A 21054-nucleotide genomic window follows, 5' to 3' on the forward strand; every position below is an offset into this window, starting at 1 on the left:
CATTTCATATTGGAAACTACAAGGGTGTATTCAGAGCTAACTGAAGCAATGTGTTGCTATAATAAGTGCCAGTGTGGACCTTATGCACGTTATTGGGATGATCCAACCGAGATGGCGGAGACACGTCTTGTTGAGGTTATTTGGGATGAGTTTGATTCTGTGGCTCTCGAGGACGTGGACAGGTTGCTGGGGAGGTTGCATGCAACTACATGTTTACTGGACCCGTGTCCTTCCTGGCTAGTGCTGGCTGCTCAGGAAGTGACACGAGGCTGGCTCCAGGGGATTATAAACGCTTCTTTGGTTGAAGGGGTTTTCCCCGCCGCCTTGAAAGAGGCGGTGGTGAGACCTCTCCTGAAGAAGCCTTCCCTGGACCCAGCTATTTTGGGAAACTACCGTCCAGTCTCCAACCTTCGCTTTGTGGCGAAGGTTGTAGAGAGTGTGGTTGCATGGCAGCTCCCCCGGCACATGGAAGAAGCTGTCTATCTAGACCCGTTCCAGTCCGGCTTCCGACCCAGTTACAGCACGGAGACGGCTTTGGTCGCGTTGGTGGATGACCTCTGGAGGGCCAGGGACAGGGGTTGTTCCTCTGCCTTGGTCCTATTAGATCTCTCAGCGGCTTTTGATACCATCGACCATGGTATCTTGCTGCGCCGGTTGGAGAGATTGGGAGTGGGAGGCACCGTTTATCGGTGGTTCTCCTCCTATCTCTCCGACCGGTCGCAGACGGTGTTGACAGGGGGGCAGAGGTCGTCCGCGAGGCGCCTCACTTGTGGGGTGCCTCAGGGGTCGATTCTCTCGCCTACCCTGTTCAACATCTATATGAAGCCGCTGGGTGAGGTCATCAGTGGTTTCGGGGTGAGTTATCATCTGTACGCTGATGATACTCAGCTGTACTTTTCCACCCCGGACCACCCCAACGAAGCGGTCGAAGTGCTGTCCCGGTGCCTGGAAGCTGTACGGGTCTGGATGGGGAGAAACAGACTCAAGCTCAATCCCTCCAAGACGGAGTGGCTGTGGATGCCGGCACCCCGGTACAGTCAGCTGCATCCGCAGCTGACTGTTGAAGCAGTTAGTGGCCCCAAAGGAGGTGGTTCGCAACTTGGGCGTCCTCCTGGATGGACGGCTGTCCTTTGATGAACATCTGGCGGCCGTCTCCAGGAGGGCCTTTTACCAAGTCCGCTTGGTCCGCCAGTTGTGTCCCTTCCTTGACCGGGATGCCTTATGCACAGTCACTCACACTCTGGTTCCGTCTCGGTTGGATTACTGCAATGGGGCTGCCCTTGAGGTGCACCCGGAGGCTGCAGTTAGTCCAGAATGCGGTTGCGCGAGTAGTAATGGGAGCCACTCGTGGCTCCCATGTAACACCACTGCTCCGTAGTCTGCACTGGCTTCCTGTGGTCTTTCGGGTGCGCTTCAAGATTTTGGTTACCACCTTTAAAGCGCTCCATGGCTTAGGACCCGGGTACTTACGAGACCGCCTGCTGTTACCATATGCCTCCCACCGACCCGTACGCTCTCATAGAGAGGGTCTCCTCAGGGTGCCGTCCGCCAAACAGTGTCGGCTGGCGGCCCCCAGGGGTAGGGTCTTCTCTGTGGGAGCATCGACGCTCTGGAATGAACATCCCCTGGCCTACGTCAAGTGCCTGATCTTCGGACCTTCCGTCGTGAGCTAAAAACATACTTATTTATTCAAGCGGGACTGGCATAATAGTTTGATTTTAAATTGGGGTTTTATTTATTAATATTCTTAAATAATTTAAATTTAATTTTAATTATTAGCCGTTTTTGTAATTTTGCTATGTTTTTAATTTGTTTTAATTGTACATATTTTGTATTTTATCTCCGGCTGTACACCGCCCTGAGTCCTTCGGGAGAAGGGCGGTATAAAAATTCAATAAATAAATAAAAATAAATAAAAATTGGGATAAAAGTTACAAGAGAACAAAATATATTTAGTTATAAACTATATATACTACTAAGATTTTTTTAAATAATAAAGCAATGCATAGTTTTTCTTTATTCAAAGACAGAAAGGCTTATAACATTTCCCAGTCCAAATGCTCATTATCTTTCTGGGAACTTCAGTTGATCTTCCTCAGACAATATCAGTTCCAAGAAATAGATAGCAATTGTAAGTTTCCAGCTTTTATTCTGCAGCTTGGAAGGCATGGTTCTGAAATAAAAATATATATTAAACAGAAAGAATTTCCTATCTCTCTAAAATTCAGGTCTGTGGTGTGCTCTGTATATTTGTGTATACTGTATTTACTGTATATATTTCTCTAAGGTCATAAGTTTCCCTTAAATATTATTTAGTCTTGTCCAATAATTTTTACACTCAGGCCTCCCCATTTAGGGTTGAACAGTTCATGAGGATTGTCTTACCCCAGCTATAATTATAATTTGTGGTGAGGAACTTAATTTTTAAAAATAAAAAAAAATTACAATGCTTGAGCATGCTTTGATTAATGTATAGTTAGATTTTTTTATTTTTATTTTGGTTTTTAGGGCCAGCAATTTGGGACAACCTGGAGTTTGGGCATTTGAGATTGGTGGCTCAAATGATATCCTATCGGCCCAAGGTACTCAGTCTCCTGCCAGTGTAGAATACAGCGACTATGAGCAATTCCAGGAAGTGACCGTAGACCCTTCCATTCTTCAACAAGGTCCCATTGACATTAGTCATCCAGAAGTCTCCTATGATGTTTCTGATAGAGGAGATAATTTTCAGACTGGATACAGCTTACCTCAGCCAGCAATAGAAGATGATTTTCAGCTTCCATACCAAACTTTAACTGATCAGCCTCCAGTTAAACTTCCACTCCCAACAGGGAAAAATCCACCTCTACAGTTTCCAATCCACCAATTCCCCAACCAGCATGCTCAGATTATTGAAGTAGAAGAAGATGATGAAACTGGAATTGGTAAGATCACCTAGAAAAATCTCTATTGACTATCTTTCATAAATACAGTACTATAGGCCGTTTCATGAGATACAAAAGTATTTATTTACAGAGTGTCCATTGTATGATGAACAACGGATCGGAAGGAAATCCCCCCCCCCTGCCCCAACAGTTTCTAAGTATGCATGGAATAGGAAGTGTTAAAAGTCTCACAAATGTCTTTCACTTGCTAAGTTTGCATCATATAAAAAAGTCCTCATTTGGGTGTTGTTGATGAACAAAACATGTCTCCAATGTGAACTGCCTTTAATATACATTTACTAATTTGGCTAGGAGAGGCAACCTGCAGTTCAAAAGTTGAATTTTTCCTTCTAAACATTAGGAATTTATGCAATGCTATGTTGCCATTGACTTGCCTCTTGTGGCCCTTACCTGCCTAAGAAAATAACCCTTCTCCCAACATTGCAAATTCAAAAGTTGTTCAGGATATAGGGAATGGCTTTGAAGGACAGGATGAAAAAACGGCTACTAAGGCAATGATCAGACCTGCTTGAATCCATTCCAAGAAACCAGTCTGAGTAAATGTTTCAGAGAGGCCCCTCTCTAGTTCACAAGAATATAAAGTAGAGGAGGGGGAAGCACATTCAGACTTGCTAGAGTCTGTTACTGAGGCTGTTATAGTAAAAGTACTCCTGACCTATATGGTTTTGATTTTTTAGTCTAGTCTACCTTGTAGAGCTTATAAAAGCTTTGCAATCCTGGTATTAGATAGAGAAAATAGCATTGTTAACTAACTGAAGGGAAAGAGCTGGAATGTTTAGTAGTGCACTGTGAATAACTTGTATACTTCTTTGCTATCCAAGTCCATTGAAACAATTCTGACATGAATTAAGGCACATCATACATATGTACTCTTGTCAAACATATGCCTTCTTATTTTGGATTATTTCTCATTGCTCAATGGAGGCAATAATGAAGATTAAAATTCATAGTAAAAAATACCAACACCACCTAACAACTCAAAAGTATTGCAAAACATTTTTAAAAGCTTGGAGAACGGAGGCTAGAGACAGCTGCTGAGGGAGGACAGTCTGGGAACAATGCAAGAGAAAGTCTGGTGCCAGGGATGAAAAAATGCATCTTGCTATCAGTAAGTGAAAAATTGTAAAATTGGACCTTGCCCTCGATCTGCTCCTTCTGGCTCTACAAGGTTGAATTTCTATTCTGTTTCACAACCAACAGACGTTTGGGTGCTGGAGAACTAAACGTGGGCAATAGTAATTCAGGAGACTTTACTTCTACAATAAGAAAGATATTCCTATATTATGTGGTTCTGCATTCTGTACATTTTATAGCTAACAAATGGGGAGATAATTGGACCATAACTGTCTTAAAATTCTGTGAGCTTAACCAGTCTTCCACAGAAAGCACTGAATTTTTCCCTCCTATCTACAGTGTTCCGTTACAATACAGATGTCCAGCAAAGCTGTGCAAACAACCGCCATCAGTGTTCAGTTCATGCTGTTTGCAAAGACTACCCAAGTGGCTTTTGTTGCAGTTGCATTGTTGGCTACAAAGGAAATGGCAGGCAATGTGTAGCTGAAGGTAAATGTTGGTTTCCAAGTTAAATATCTAAAATATAGCAAAGCATTTTTCTGAAGTGTCTTTTCTTTGGCGAATGTAAATGTTATTCTCTTAGAGCAGACTAGGCACTGTGCAAGATCTTGTACAATATCCAGTCCAGGATTTAGTGGAGAACTCTGAAATACTTAATTTTCTGAAATGATTAAAGAAAATGTTACTAGCTACTACAGGATTTCAAATTAATGCATAATTATTTTTAAGATTGTTAATCTGAAAAAGGGATTAACTCCACATTTTCCTGGTGTTCTTAAAGTTATTATTAAAAGAACACAACTTGCTAGTTGGTTAATAGCAATAGCAATTAGTGGTATATAAGTGGTATATAAGAAGTCCACAAGTCTTAAAGCTGCTAAGTTTGAAAACCTCTGTGGTATATACACAGAGGTCTTCAAACTTGGTAGTGTTGGCTGGAGAATTCTGGGAGTTGAAGTCCACAAGTCTTAAAGCTGGCAAGTTTGAAGACTTCTGATATATCACTTCATAGTACTTTACAGCATGCTTTACAGTGCTTTACAGTGTTTACAATATTTACAATGTCAGCATTGTAACCCCAACAATCTGTATTCTCATTTTATTGATTTCAGAAGGATGGTAGGCTCAGTCAACCTTGAGCCCCATTACATTAACCAAGATCTACACTACTACAGGAATACAATACTTACAGTTTCCTGTTTTATTTTACCAGGTTCTCCTCAGCGAGTCAATGGGAAAGTTAAAGGACGGATCTTTGTTGGAAACAACCCAGTACCAGTTGTATTTGAGAACACTGACCTCCACTCATACGTTGTGATGAACCATGGGCGTGCATACACGGCCATTAGCACAATTCCAGAAACTTTGGGTTTCTCCTTGCTTCCTCTCGCTTCCATTGGGGGTATCATTGGATGGATGTTTGCCGTGGAACAGGAAGGTTATCAAAATGGATTCAGCGTTACTGGTAATTTCTAACATTTGTTCTCAAAATTATGTATTTTATTTATGTTTTAATATTTGTGATGATTTCTCCATTTCCATAGAGGACACTTTGTAAGGTCGCTATAACTATTTTCAGAAGAAGACAAGCAGCAAAAACCACACCACAATATACAGTTTTTTCTTTGATGAACTATTTTTTTCATCATTTCCCTCATCCTATTAATAAAAATATAATCATCATCATAATATACTAGCAAAAAAACCATAAAATATAAAAACTTTCAAATAAAAGTAAAACAACTTTAGCAAAAGAAAGAAAAAAAATACTGTCAATAGTCACAGGCCTCTTGGGTGCAGCCCAAAAACATCAGGAGCACTACGTAAACCCCATTAGACTGACAAAATCACCATCAGTCAATTGCAAAAGACAGCTTTACTTTGGAACAGCTTACAGCAAGTGATGAATACTGTGTTTTCCCCAAAATAAGACCCTGTCTTATATTTTTTTAACCCTGAAATAAGTGCTTGGCCTTATTGCCATGCGCTTAAAAGCCTGATTGAGCTTATTATCGGGGGATGTCTTACTTTGGGGAAAACAGGGTACCTTTAATAACAATATCTGCTTATCCCAGGGTCTTGGGAAGGATTCAATAGGTGGATAAAATGCCAAATCCAGTCTAAACATCTGGCTGACTGTGCAACAAACCATTATAATAATAAAAGCAAGGAGACACCAAAAGCAGAAAGTGAGAATGCAGGCTCCAAAGATGGGCAAGAAAAATAGACCATGGGTTGTGTAGGCAAAATCTGATTCCATAATCATATTAAAATATGATTTGATTAAACAATTTTCTTAGAATTCAGTCATATTAACTATAGCTTGTTAACAAAGTCACAGTTAGCAGTGTATATACATAATACTAAACAGTGGTGGGATTCACCGGTTGTGACAACCGGTTCGCTGTGTGCGCGCTTCACTCACGCATCAAACTCGTGCTTCCGCGCATGCACATTATGACCGAAAGTTACCTTCTACTGAATCCAGAGTCAGTAAAACAGCTGAGGTGTGGCAATCCGCTCTGCCGCGCCTATCAGCTGGGCTTAAAACAAAAGAAATATAGGTAGGTTATAGCGCAGGGGCAGGCAGGCGGGCCCATCTGATCATCAGAATGAACTGGTTCGCTCTCTGCTGGTCGTTGGAACTATCAGTACACCCGAAACAATGAGAACCGGTTGAATCCCACCCCTGATACTAAACCAAAAGCAAACAATCCACTTAAGGTTTATCTGGTTAGGTGAACCAAGACTAAAGGTGAATATTTCAACATAGAGAGTGTCTCTTCCAACAGATAAATAAAACATAATGTAATTTATCTTCTAGGTGGCGAGTTTACAAGGCAAGCAGAAGTTACATTCCTCAGCAACAATGAAAAGCTGATCATTAAGCAGAAGTTCAGTGGGATTGATGAACATGGGCATCTTACAATCAGCACGGAACTTGAAGGCAAAGTACCTGAGATCCCATTCGGCTCATCCGTCCATATAGAACCTTACACTGAGCTATATCACTCTTCTAGTTCTGGTAAGTTAAATAATGTGCAGGTTTGTTGCTTGGAGACCTATTCAGTCTCTAGTCTCTCCAGACTGGAACTCTTTTTAACCACAGGAGGTATATCACACTATTTATGAAACTAATTGACACTAAGTGGCTGGAACCCAAATCAACATATGCAAAATACGGGTGTTCAAAGCTAAATTCTCATCCCTTCCCCCTTCAAAGCAGCTCCTTCAACTTGTCCCCCAGGAAACATCTTAAGGACTATTGAAGAAAGGAGATAACTGATATTGATTAATGACAACTATTTTTAATTGAAAGATTTTCCTAACTAGTCAGGCATTTACTAGTTTCAGAATTCTTGGCAGAGTTGTTGGATTGGGGTTTGCTGAGAGAAAAGGGGGTAAGTCAGTTTCTGCTAATTCTGTTAAACATGTATGTTGTTCCATTGTTCTCCCCCCCTCCCCAATATATGCATTGTATCTGCAGGCTAGCACAATGCATCATGTATAATTATATCATTGGTATCAGGTATCTTTGATTTGTAGCAAGACATTGAAGTTGTCTAATTTATTGCAGTGTTTTAGCCAACAAATTACCTTTATATTTGGTAACAAAAATTCTGATCAAAGTAATTAGTTTCCAGCCATATGTGCAAAATAAAGGATTATCTTGATTGAGAATTTTGTGGGACGTGTTAAGGACTACACTCCACAAATACAGTTTATTCTGATACAGTTTGGATTTAATAAGTTCCCTCTGCTCTCTCATGAATTCTTTCAATTTGGTTGGCAATCTTTCTAGAGTTTATAAAAACTTCAATCAAAGCCACCGTTTTTTTAATTCCCCAATTTATATTCCAGGAAACCTTATGCGATCATTTATAATTACCAATAAAAAAGATACTTCACATTGTTCTTACTGTATTTAAATGTAAACATCCGTTGCGTGGAACATGCTTTACTGAAAAGACTTTGCCAGACAAACCATTCTGTAATGAAATTGTTCACTACTCAAGTCTTATCAATTTGCACTCAGGTAACTGAGGATGTGACCTGCTAGGCCAGGACTCTGCAAACTTGGCTCCTTGAAGACTTGTGGACTTCAACTCCCAGAGTTCCTCAGCCAGCTTTGCTGGCTGAGCAACTCTGGGAGTTGAAGTCCACAAGTCTTAAAGGAGCCAAATTTACAGACCCCTGTGCTAGGCTGACCAGATGTGGGCTACAAAAATGCAGATGACCACTAGCTGACAGCAATGTTGAGTTCTCTGTGCCTCTTAGCTGAAATCTAGTAGCTGACAGCTAGTAATTGTCCAGATTTTTGTAGTCTAGATCTGTAAAACCTATGATCAATTGATTAACTATTCAGTGTTGTTTACCATTTCACAGATTTTAAATGCTTGCTCTCAAAAACATCCATTTGTGTGATGGATGGAAGATTGCAAAACAAGATGTGGTACAAAAATTGAATTGTGTGATGCTGATGGGAAAAATGGATCATTTTTAAGAAGTTTCGACTGAAATCCAGACAAAGATGCTGAGATTGGGAAACGCTTGTCTCAGGAGATCTGCTGCTTTTCTTTAGCCCAGTTCAACATTTTGAACAAGTCAGCTGTAGTCTTTAGTTGCGCAATATAAAAAGTTGCATTTTGCAACACTGCAAAGTTAACGCCTTTAGTTGAATAAAATTGAACTGAATATAAATTAAACACAAGCTGATTGATATTGTAGAGACTTGGCTTAAACTATTGCATAAATATATAAAAAAGATAAAATAAACACTAGCCTTTTTATGAAGGAATGAATTGGGACCCCCATACACACAATTCATAGTGGAGAAAGAAACAGTGAAACAAATTTCTGTTTTTCACATTCCTCCCCCATGAGTCTGAAAAGCTGTTCTGAAGAAGCAAAATAGCAATAAAGCAGCATTAAATGTGACGAAAGAGTGCAGAGGCACGAGAAAATAAATAAGTCCCCCACCCCATTTCCTCTGTTGGTAGGAAGAAGATATCTTTTGGAGTCTTCTGTGAATGAATTATCAAGAGTCAGCCCCCATCATAGTAGAACTAGATTGTTTGTCATAGTTTAAAACACAGATCATAGAAAAAACAATGGCTACCAACCTTCCTTCCATTGAGGACCTGTATACTGTACAAGTTAAAAAAGGATTGTGAAAATATTTACAGATCCCTCACATCCTGGACATAAACTGTTTCAACTCCACCCTCAAAACGACGCTGACACCAGAACAACCAGACACAAGAACATTTTTTTCCCGAACGCCATCACTCTACTAAACAAATAATTCCCTCAACATTGTCAAACTATTTACTAAGTCTGAACTACTATTAATCTTCTCATCGTTCCAATCATCCGTCTCCTTCCACTTATGACCACTAATGACTGTATGACTGTAATTTTGTTGCTTGCATCCTTACAATTTATATTGATGCTGATTGTTTCTTGACTGCTTATTTGTACCCTATGACTATCATTAAGGGTTGTACCTTAGTATTCTTGATGAACCTATCATTTCTTTTATGTACACTGAGAACATATGCACTAAGGCAAATTCCTTGTGTGTCCAATCACACTTGGCCAGTAAAAAATTCTATTCTATTCTATTCTATTCTATTCTATTCTATTCTATTCTATTCTATTCTATTCTAATATTCTTATGTTACATGAAATATATTCAAGTGTGGCTAAGTTTTATTAATATGAATGCATTTCATATATTTCAGTTACCACCTCCTCTTCTACCAGAGAGTATACCGTGACGGAGCCAGAAAGAAATGGAGTATCGCCAACATACACAGTTTCTTATCAATGGCGACAAACTATTTCATTTGATGAATGCATCCATGATGATTCCCATCATTCTGGTTCAGCCACTCAGCAGCTATCAGTGGACAGTGTCTTTGTCTTATATAACAAAGAGGAACAGATTTTGCGATATGCAATGAGCAATTCAATTGGCCCAATTGGTACGTTCAGTGACAGTGAGCTTGGTTCACTTCCACTGCCTTTGCATAGAAGCCTGTCTTTGATTTTATACTTGTGGGTTTTCAGATGCAACAGTCCATATGAAAGAGCCCTTCTCTTTGCTAATCCATCATCCTGCTTCCCACAGAGTCAAATCAAACAACTCCAGGATGTAATAACTGAAGGCAGCAGTCAGCCTCCTGCTGTTCATTTCTAAAATTAGTTTCTGACATATTGCCTTTGATCTTAGAAGTTCCATTAACAGTTCTATTCTTTATGAGTTTCACAAATCTTTGCTTAAAGTAGCTTAAGCTAGTGACCATCACTGTATAGTGTGCCAATGAATTCCATACATATTTTAGTGAAGAATTACTTTCTTGTGCCTGCCTTGAATTACCTGTGCCATCCAGTATCAATGAAAGACCCTGAGTGCTAGTAATATGAGAAAAAAAAGAATTCACTATCCACTCCCCATATATAAATTCATAAATTGTTGTTATTTGCTCCTTTAGTGATATTTCTGCTAGTTAGAAAACCCAAACATTCAACCTTTCTTCAAAAGGAGAATGTTTTTTCTTCCGCTCTCTGATATTCACTTCAGAATGGGTTGATTCATGAACAGCGCTATTGATTTTCTGATCTTCTAAAAACAGACATAAAAGCAATTTGTTTTTTAAAGGACCTATTACACTGACAATAATACAAATCTATATATGGCTATTCTAAAGTAAGCTTCAGTGATTTCAGTAAGACTTATTTCCATGTAAGTGCATATGGATTACTTCCTTAAATGAGAAATACCAAATAAAGAATATTTTCTTTCTGAATATTCACTACCTGATTTGTTAACATTCTACCATGAAATTTCATCAGTAAGATAACTCATTTATTAGATGTCTGTGCTTAAGATCGCTTATGAAGTCATTGTATAATGCAATTTGACTACAATGATATATTATTATTAAAATGATTGCATTTTAAAATGATTAAAATTGTTCAGAAGCCAGGCTGAGTTATGACTGGAAAGATAGATAGATACAGTAGACAGACAGACAGACAGACAGACAGACAGACAGACAGACAGACAGACAGACAGATAGATAGATAGATAATAGATAGATAGATCACATTCTAAAAGCTGGATTTGATAAACCATCCATACAGGATAGGTAACAAAATTGGACTGCAGAAAAACTGACTAGAAATGCAGCATGCTGTTTGTGAATACAGCTTTAATTCACTCTATTATGTCATAGTTTTTATTTATTAAACTTATATTTATAGTTATTCTGCACTGAGAGAAATGCTTAGGGTTTCTATATGTAGAAATAATATATGGGCCTAGAACAGTGATGGCGGAAACCCAATGACCAGCTGGCGGGTGCACATGCGCACGTTGGAAACCCAACAACCAGCTGGCAGAGCTGGGGCAACAGCACACATGCCCACAGAGAGGGCTCTGCATGCCAATTCTGACATGCATGCCATAGGTTCGCCATCATGGGCCTAGAAGAATTTAAAGCTTCTGTTCATTACCTTTAAGATACTTTTCCATAGTTTGTCTTAACCTTTACAAACATGAGGAGTATAAACTTTTTTGCTGAGCATTTAAAAGCTACCCTATCCAGATTTTATACCCATTGGCATCTTGTTGACCTGTAAACCATTCAATGTTAACTTAAACTGCTTTTTCAAGAGCACAAATGTAGAAAGATTATTTTTTCAGATCATCATCTTTAAATGTATCTTCTACGGTCTCTTGGCAGATGGTTCGGGTGATGTAAGCCGCAATCCTTGTTACACGGGCACCCATGGCTGTGACATCAATGCAGTTTGTCGTCCAGGAACAGGCAATCAGTTTACCTGTGAATGCTCAGTGGGGTTCCGGGGAGATGGACGGACATGTTATGGTAGGAATTTTATTTTTAATAGGACTTACGTAAAATCAATGTAATTTTTCATCCCTGTATTCACTTTCAGAATCTATGTTTTGTTGTTTGCTATTTGTTATAAATTTGCTATACATGACAAATTCAGGTATATTTTCCCCTTGTATATGTGTGCCAACAGAAAGACACCTGATTTCCTCAACAGAAATTGCAATATGATCAAATTGTACTCTATGCAATATCTTTTTACAGCATTTCTGCTTATCCTGAAGCCCTGCAAATTAGGGCAGAACTATATGTGAAGTATACACATAGAGGTTATTTGTATAATCTGACCTGTTCCTGCTGGGAGCTTTTTTTTTTTTAAGCTAGACCCAGATTGGGAATGTAGAAACAAGGAAGAATGTTTAATTCTTTGTTTCGATTGGAAATGGTCTTTTGCCCATAGCCATAAGGAATGCAATCCAAATGGGAACCACGGTAAAAAATGCTGAAGATAAAACTCAATTCCATCTGCAAAAATGAGGGGTGGGGGAGGGGGAAACCTGAGTCAATCCATACAATTAAGGCTACCTTGACTTTTGCTCGTAGTTTCTCAGGGCCAAACTAAAGGTGATTTGCAATAATAGCTATTGCGCCAATTGTTGTTTTAAGAAAACGAAAATGCTTTCTTGGAAGGTTGTATATCAGAGCTAAGGGGTGGCAGTACAGGATTGCTGCTGTCCTGCTTGAGTTATGTTTAGAATTTTTCACAACGGCTACACAGCAATCTGAAGGGTATTTTGAACAGCATGGTGAATAGGAGAAAAAGGATGAATTAGCCATGTTCCTCCACAATTCATTAATCTTCTGCAAGGCTGCAATCTTCTCAGGTACTTTGGGTTTAAAAATAAATACCCATACCCTCTTGTGCACACCTTGATGTTGTCATATTAAATTACTGTGCTGTAAGAATCAGATGGAATAAAAACACACCAATATCCTAATCTGACAAAATCAGATACTACATTCTTCATCACTTATGTCTTGACAAGTTATTTGGCTGGTGCTTCTAATCTCTGTTGTAACAGGTTTGCTTGGAAAACAGAGATGGCCTTTCAGCAGAACTAAAGCTAAAAACACAGATACATCGTGCTCTTCCTTTAAAGCAGGGGTCTCCAACCTTGGTCCTGTCGTGTCCCACTCCTCTGCTGACGGCCGGGTCAGGGAAATCCGAATCAGGCGTGCCTCTGCAGCTCTGCCAAAGTCCTAGCAAAGTCCTCAGGGCAGGCAGGAGATCAGAAAGTGACTTCAGCAAGATATGTTTAGACTTTGCCTGCCTCAGAGAATGCCAGAAAGCAGATCCTTTATATAGGCCATGGGGTGTGGCTCCATGACTCAGCACTTATCCAGGCCTTCCCCTCCCTTTCTTCTGTTGCCTCCGCCTATCAAGTCTTCTGACGCGAGGGTCACTCCAGTCAGCAGCTGTTGGCAATAGACTTCCCTCAGGCTCACATGCTGTGGAGGAGGGGGAGGGGTCTAGTTGCTCCGTTTGCCTGGGCATGGAGCCAGAGCTGGGGGCTGGAGATATTTCCTCCTCTTCAGCCTGTCTGGGCATGGAGCCAGGGCTGGGGCCGGGAGGCATACTAGAACATTCCTCCGTGTTCGGAAGCAGATAAGCAGGCCCCGGCTGTGGTGAGATTGGGCGAGACACAACAGGTCCCTTTAAGACTTGTGGACTTCAATTCTCAGAGTCCCAAAGCTGGCTGAGGAACTCTGGGAGTTGAAGTCCACAAGTCTTAAAGGGACCAAGGTTGGAGACCCCTGCTTTAAAGAATTGTGAGTGGCAGTTGTATAATAATGTTACTTTTCTACACAGATGTAGATGAATGCCAGGAGCAGCCAACCGTGTGTGGCAGTAATGCTGTGTGTAGTAATCAGCCGGGAACTTTCCGATGTGAATGTATAGAGGGTTATCAGTTTTCAGATGACGGGAGAACATGCATAGGTAAGTTTATTTCAAAGCGTCCTTTGTTGTTTTGGGAAATACAGATTAGCTTAAGAACGTACTACAGGTAGTCCATGACTTACAACCATTAGTTTAATGACTGTTTGAAGTTATGATGCCGCAGAAAAAGGGACTTACGACTTGAAGTTGCATTTATGGCGCTCATGGTCACATAATTGCAATTCAAACATTTGGCAACTGCTTGCAGCATCCGGTGATCACATGATTCTGATTTGCAAACTTTTTGCCAATTTTCAGCAAAAAATCACCCACTGGGAAAACTGGATTCACTTAATGACTACCTGATTCAGGCAAAACAACTGCTGTAAAAATTGAAGTAAAATTGGGTTCAGCTTGACATACAACAGAAACTCTGGTCCCAATTGTAGTCATTTGGCATTTACAACAGTAGCATGCACTTCAGCTCTTCCCAGCACCCTCCATTTTATTTATTTATTTATTTTTCTCACAACATCATACAAAAAGATTATATAGTATATACACATATAAACATATATAGGAAGAAGAAAAGAAAAACAATAGGACAGGAACTGACCTTCACCATCTTCTTCCGCTGCTGACAAAGTGTGCTTGCAAGGTTTCAGGCAGGGCCAGCAGCTGCTTCAGCCAAAGGCTCCCCCAATGAGAGGGAGAAGATACCGAAGGTCAGCCGGAAGTGGTAGGTGATGGCAGGGATAGGTGGTGGAGTGGAGTGACCAAAAGGACAGAAGAGGATAGAGATGGGAGAACTGAAGTGGAGGGGAGTACTGCAGAGTAGGAGAAGCATGAGATTCTCACCTAACAATGGTGTATGTCTATTCTCATTCATCCAGGTTATCCCAAAGATGCTTTTTCAAGAGACAACTGGACTTTCTGATTTTTCTTTGAAGGTTTTTCACTTCTTATGTGAAGCAAAACGTCTTCAAAGAAAAAACAGAAAGTCCAGTTGCCTCTTGAAAAAGCACCTTTGGGACTAACAACAGTGTGCAATCTCGGCCTATTTGGCCACAACAGGGACTAGTGGAATAGCTGTTGCTAGGCAATGCAGTCACGTGACATTTTGCCTAATGTCCGCTTTGTTTAGCAATGAAAATTTTAATTAAGTGAGGACTATCTGAATAATGAAAGTAGCCCTCACCTCTATGTCATTGGTTTCTTAATCTGGTGTACCTTGTACCTTTCATGATACAGTTTCCATCCCGCCTCACTTCCATTTATGCAGGTAGATAAGGGGCAGAAATTGTATTGCAAAACATTTTATTACAGTTACATTCCCCTTGTTCCTCTTATGGATGACTATGGTCTTTGTTCTGCTGTCATTTATGTATAAAAATATCTCATTCTGCTATGTGGTTCTGGGTCATTCCGGTATTGCTAGATAGGATGAGGACACTTGCCAAAGAGCACCTGGGAGATTTTTACAGCTAAATAATAGAAAATGGAAGGTGCTTAATCAACAAATGCATGTAAAAAAGTAGAGCCAATACCTGTGCTCCTTTTTTTACTTTTTTAAGTAGGGAAAATTAATACAGTCTTGGATTTCATAACTAATAACATCTATTCTATCACGGATCCCCTAGTAGAGAAACATACAATGCGATCCCAGCAGAATTTGTGGTGAAGTGTCTTTTTAACCTTTACTGAATAAATCATTTGCTATATTAAAAATGTCCTAAAGAAGCATATTGAGGAAAGAGGAGAGGCATAAAACTGTGGCTGAGTTAAGATTAAACTTTGACTAAAGGGAGACTGGATAGTTTATAGTGAAGGCATGTAATGCTATAAGGTTTCTAAAGCTTTAGTCTGATAAATATTTTATTGTCTGCCAAGCAGCTGTATTAAACATTTCCTTTCTTATATTTTAGTAGCTTCAACATCTGTTTGGAAGAAAGTTTAGTGCTTGGCTGCAGCTAGGAATGTCTTTAATTATTTTTTTTCTTTCTCCCTGTCAAATGCAATTGTTTAGTTAACTGTATCTTTAGTAAAGGGGAAGGTAGTAAAATAAAATCCTCTGAAATCTGGAGATAGTTTTGGGATTTAGTGCAGACTATACTGAGCTAGATGCAGTATATGACAACTTGTATTTTGCATATACATAGTCCTTGGCTTAAAGACCTTAATTGAGCCTGGAATTACAGTCATAAGTCATTGCAGTTATTAAGCAACAACTGGCCTTGCCTGATTTTACAACCTTTTTTGGAATGGCTGTTAAGTGAATCCATCTTATTCAATGACATTTTTTTGTCAAAAACTGGGAGTAAATGCTGGGAACTAGCAAGTAATGTAGGAATATATTGTCCTGTGATGACGGGATGATCCAAAGAGCCATAAAGATGAACTGGTTGCCCAGCGCCCAAAATGCAATAATGTGATCTGTGTTTGCAGATGTCAGCACTTCAAAATTGGGTTATAAGAATCCATTTTAACTTTGAACAATTGCTAAGTGGCTAGTCATAAATTGGTTATGTCTAAGGAGGTAGAGATATAACACCCTAGAAAATCAGCCCCATTTTTGCCTCACATGACCCCAAATAATTTGGGTCTTAAAGTACCTCAACTTTTGTTATTATCGTTATTTGAGGAGCAACAAATAACTGCAATAGTTTACAAAACACTTCTTGTAAATTCAAGTGTTTTATACCGTCAAACCCCATTCAGCAGGACATGATCAAGAATTACACAGACTTCAATCAGGAATTTTAGTATAGGAATTAGGAATTTGATATACACTCCTAGAAATGCAACAGGAACTTCTAGCTCTCTTCTACCACTAAGGTAGAAGGTAACACTACTTGTTAAGGTAAATCCTCTCTTTTGAATGCTTTGAATCTTTTCTTCCTGTATCCTGGACTGAAGTGTCATTAATTAGATAAACTTCTATTACAATGCATTATCTATTAGTTACTGATGTCCAGAAGTTCTTTTACTTCTTACTCAGCCTCCTCACTCTCTTCACACATAATTTTTCCCTTTTCTTTTAAAGTTGATTGGCTTTGTTCCCAGAGTTATAGCCATCTACTCTCTAAGAGAAAAAATGTTTTCAGTTTTCCCAGCAATTATACCAGAAAAGTATGACCTTAAGACTCTACAGCAGGGGTGTCAAACTCAAGGCCCGGGGGTCAGTTCCAGCCTGGGGGGCAGTTTAGATTTGGCCCACAGGGCCACACTGGAAACAGGGAAGGACTGGCCTGTGGTGCATCTGCCTGTGAAAATGAAGGCCCTCCCAAGCTCTGTTTTCACTGGCAGAGGGTTGCAGAAGGTCATCGCAGGCAAAAATGGAGCTCAGAGCCTGTTTTCTCTGACAGAGCAGTCGGACCACCATAGGTGCCCCTGACATGAGTGACCCCAAGCTGGCCATGCCCACTATGGCCACACCTACTCCTCCCCCCCCTCAAGGTCAAGCACAACCCTGGTGTAGCCCTCAATGAAATCGAAATTGACACCCCTGCTCTAGAGTCAAAAGATAAGATCAGTATAAGGAACAGATCTGCTATCCTTAGCTTATGCAAAAGTGAATCTGAGCAGCTGCGTCAAATAATGATAAAACCAAAGAGGGAAAAATATTTGAAGAGGAAAGGATCCAAGTACCCATCAAAAGATGCTAAAGTCAGGGAACAGAAAGAGGACGAAAGTTGTACAATGACTGAATGTAGCATTTTAAAGTATAAACAAGAAAGCACAAGGAAATACGTCTCAGTTAAGAACTCAAAGGAATAAAAGAAAATATCTAAAGAGATAGAGAACTGTCTTATAAAAAAATCAGAAATTTTTTTACAACTAAGGTAGGTTTATTAAAGAGAAAGCACAGAAGAAATGAAAAAGAGGCAAATGAATGCAAAAAAAGTAGACGGATAATACTGAAGCCATTTAGAAATAGCTTTATAGAATGACAAAAACATTTCAAGAGACTGTGTGCAAGAGTTTAGAACCTATTCCACTATAAAGTGACTTAATCAGAGGCAGTACCTACTATCATGTAGGAAACCCCATGGTGCAAGTGAAAATGCCCATTGAACTGTTTAAAGCTGCAAGAGAAAAGGCAGTTAACAGCTAAGCACAGTTAAGAGCTAACTGTGTCAAAATATTTCAGAAAAAACTGGATGGCTCTGAGATTGAAAGTAAGAACCTTCAAGAGAATTTGCAGATTAGAATTTTTTACAATTTAGAATTCTTTATTGGCCAAGTGTAATTGGACACACAAGGAATTTGTCTCCAGTGCATAAGCTCTCAGTGTACATATAAGCAACATTTTGCTTAAGATCTTAAAAAGGGAAATAGAAGCATGTGTAGAACTATTTGCACAGTGGCAGGTAGGATAGCGCTCCAGAGGATTAACATCATTGCCCAGAGGATCATTGGTTGCCCTCTCCCCTCCTTGGAAGAGCTTTATAGCTCTCATTGCGTTAAGAAAGTTCAAAACATTCTTAAAGATCCATCTCATCCTGGGCACCCTTTTTTTTAACTATTGCCATCTAGCAGACTGTACAGGACAATAAAAACAAGGACAAACAGGCTGAAAAATAGCTTCTATCCCAGAGCAGTAACTATGTTGAATTCTACTGTATAGTGCAATACTAATGCAATATCAGGTTTTCAATTCAATTGTGTAGAATGTGAAGGATGCGTGTGGTTTTTTTTTATAGTTTTCTTATGTATGATGTACACTGAAATGGCATTTAGTTTCGTTGTACGAGGTGCAATGACAATATAGCAAATTTAAACTTGAGCTGATTGACATAACAAACTATTATGCTTGCCCAAGCTGAGGGACGTAGAGGAAAAGAATCACACTGGATTAAAGGATGAGGAATCAAGATCCCCAGATGACCTTGGAAATACTATGGGCTATAACTCAATACAAGTGGAGATTGTATCATTGGTCCATTTAGTCACCAGGAATAAGGCCCAATAGATACCTAGCTCTGAAGGAAAGGAAAACAGTTAGATATGCTTTGCAGTATTGTGTAGGAAACTCAGACAATTTTGTCTTATTTGGAGAATATGTCAGGTTTTACCAGAAATCATGGAGAATTGCAAGAAGAGAGAAATCTATGTACTATATATTTTCCTTATGAATAGCAAACATTGGACATAGCCTTATTTATTGCCAGTGTCATACAAAATATTTTGGAAATAATAAGTGATTTAATTAATGAATTACAGAATATATTTATTTCATTACTTAATTATTCTAAAAGGAAAATTGTTTTCATAGTAGAAAAAATTATGTAAGATTCAATAAGCCTTTGGATATTTTATAGTACTGATGAAGATTTTCAGAGTTTAAAAAGAATGTTAATGACATGCTCCTTAAATGTACCATTTTATGAATAGTATAGTTTCTCTCATGTTTTAGAGACAATTTAATTCCCAAATGACTGATGACTATTCAGTTTGGAAATGTTCTGTATTTGTTTAAAACTCATTAATCTGCCAACATTCTTATATCTCACTGAGTTGCAGCTATAGTCTGTTGCCAAATTGTAATTCTGGGTCATCGGTGGCTTAAATTTTCGTAAGATCATTCTTTGTATAAGCAACCAGAGTTTGCAAAGAACCCTTTCATGATTTTATTGTTTCTCCACATGAAGCCATTGCTACCCAGCAATTATGTAAAGAAAATGCTGCATTTGAGGTTTTGATTATGTATTGAATTATACATAGTTGATTAATTTCCAAGATCTTATGTTGCACGCAATACTGCAGAATTTCAAAAACACATTCCATTCTGTAGCTGCTGTCACAAAATATATTTGAGCAAAAATAGGTTATAAAATTGCGCTATATATTGTGTGTATATATCTATCTGTCTGTCTTCCCCAGATGCAAAACAATAACTGGTGGTAAACTCTACTGGAATGGTTTTGAATAAATGCTAGTACTGGTACACACACACACACACACACACACACACACACAGAGAGAGAGAGAGAGAGAGAGAGAGAGAGCTATCATCTTTTGTGTTTTTTCTCTTGTTCAAGATACAGATTATTATATAAGGTACAGCCGACATTCTCCATTTTCCCATTCATTTTCAAGCAGAAATAGAAAACTGTCTGAAAATTCATGTCTAGATCCATGGGAAAAGGAAGGTGGGAGAGATAATTTGGAAAGTAAGGTGAAAAATTCTTCCTAACACATTATGATTGGCAAATGTTGGATTCTCTGAGATCCCCTAGCCCTGTTAATGACAAATCAGTAGGCTAGAAGTATGGGACAGACAAGACTGCCATCTTGACTACTGTCTCAAACAGCAAAATGTATGGAATTGTGTTGAACTGTAGAGAAAGGAAACATCAAGTAAATTTGTATAACATGATGAACTAAATGATGGAAAAAGCTACCAGGAATGTGAGAATCTGTGCTTGAGAAAAAGCAGAATGCAGGAAATGTGGCAAGGGTTTGGTAAAAAGAAGTAGCTAAACCAAAAGATGACCTTAGCATCTATATATAAACTGCAAGACTGACAGGAAGGAAACCGAAATATATCTGATAAACACTAGAAAATAAATAAATACAGACTACTGGTGACATGGATGTTAGCTAGATGCCATAACACACTTTACTTTTCTAAGTAACAATTTGGCTACCGAGTGTTTTTATGATTTCTCCCAAATTTTGCAACATCTAAGGTATAAAGTTAACAATACCTTGAAATCCCAGTTTGGAAAGATTATTTAAAAAAATTCTACAGTACTCAGTTTTCAGCACCTTCTGAATTTTTTTTTTAAAGAAAAAGCTTCAACTTTAATCTTTTTTGCATATGCATATCTGATTTACAGCTGTTGACCGTGTAGTGAATCATTGTTTGAGGGGTTCACATACATGTGATATCCCCCAACGTGCCCGCTGCATTTACTCCGGTGGATCTTCTTATATCTGTGCATGTATTCCGGGGTTTTCTGGAGATGGACGTTCCTGCACAGGTGAGGGATAGCATTTTTCCCTTTCCTCTTTGTCTTTTTTTGGTCTTTATGCAATTCTGTTATATGGTGATTGTGTTCAATCCATAATAATTTTCACGTGCTGAAGAAAATAACTTTTAAAAAAAGTGAAATGAACCAAAAGAAGCTTTTTTTTTATCGCTGGGGTCAAGTATTCTACTATCCATATTTTTTTAAAAGTTATTTTTTATATTAATTTTTTGAAAACAAATGTGAGCGGTGCTATGCAA

General features: G+C 39.0%; 1 protein-coding gene across 2 annotated transcripts in view; it reads left to right on the top strand.

Moving 5' to 3' along the window:
- NID1 (nidogen 1) overlaps nt 1–21054 on the top strand; it is a 68116-nt gene that overhangs the window by 17174 nt on the left and 29888 nt on the right. For both annotated transcript variants that reach the window (XM_058165962.1, XM_058165955.1), the window contains exons 4-11: nt 2509–2924; nt 4359–4508; nt 5233–5484; nt 6844–7044; nt 9764–10006; nt 11771–11914; nt 13752–13880; nt 20663–20806. In XM_058165962.1, coding sequence (XP_058021945.1) covers nt 2509–2924; nt 4359–4508; nt 5233–5484; nt 6844–7044; nt 9764–10006; nt 11771–11914; nt 13752–13880; nt 20663–20806 — 1679 coding nt within the window. The remainder of the gene's footprint in view (nt 1–2508; nt 2925–4358; nt 4509–5232; nt 5485–6843; nt 7045–9763; nt 10007–11770; nt 11915–13751; nt 13881–20662; nt 20807–21054) is intronic.

Source organism: Ahaetulla prasina, chromosome 1, assembly GCF_028640845.1.
Source record: "Ahaetulla prasina isolate Xishuangbanna chromosome 1, ASM2864084v1, whole genome shotgun sequence".
Taxonomy (NCBI): domain Eukaryota; kingdom Metazoa; phylum Chordata; class Lepidosauria; order Squamata; family Colubridae; genus Ahaetulla; species Ahaetulla prasina.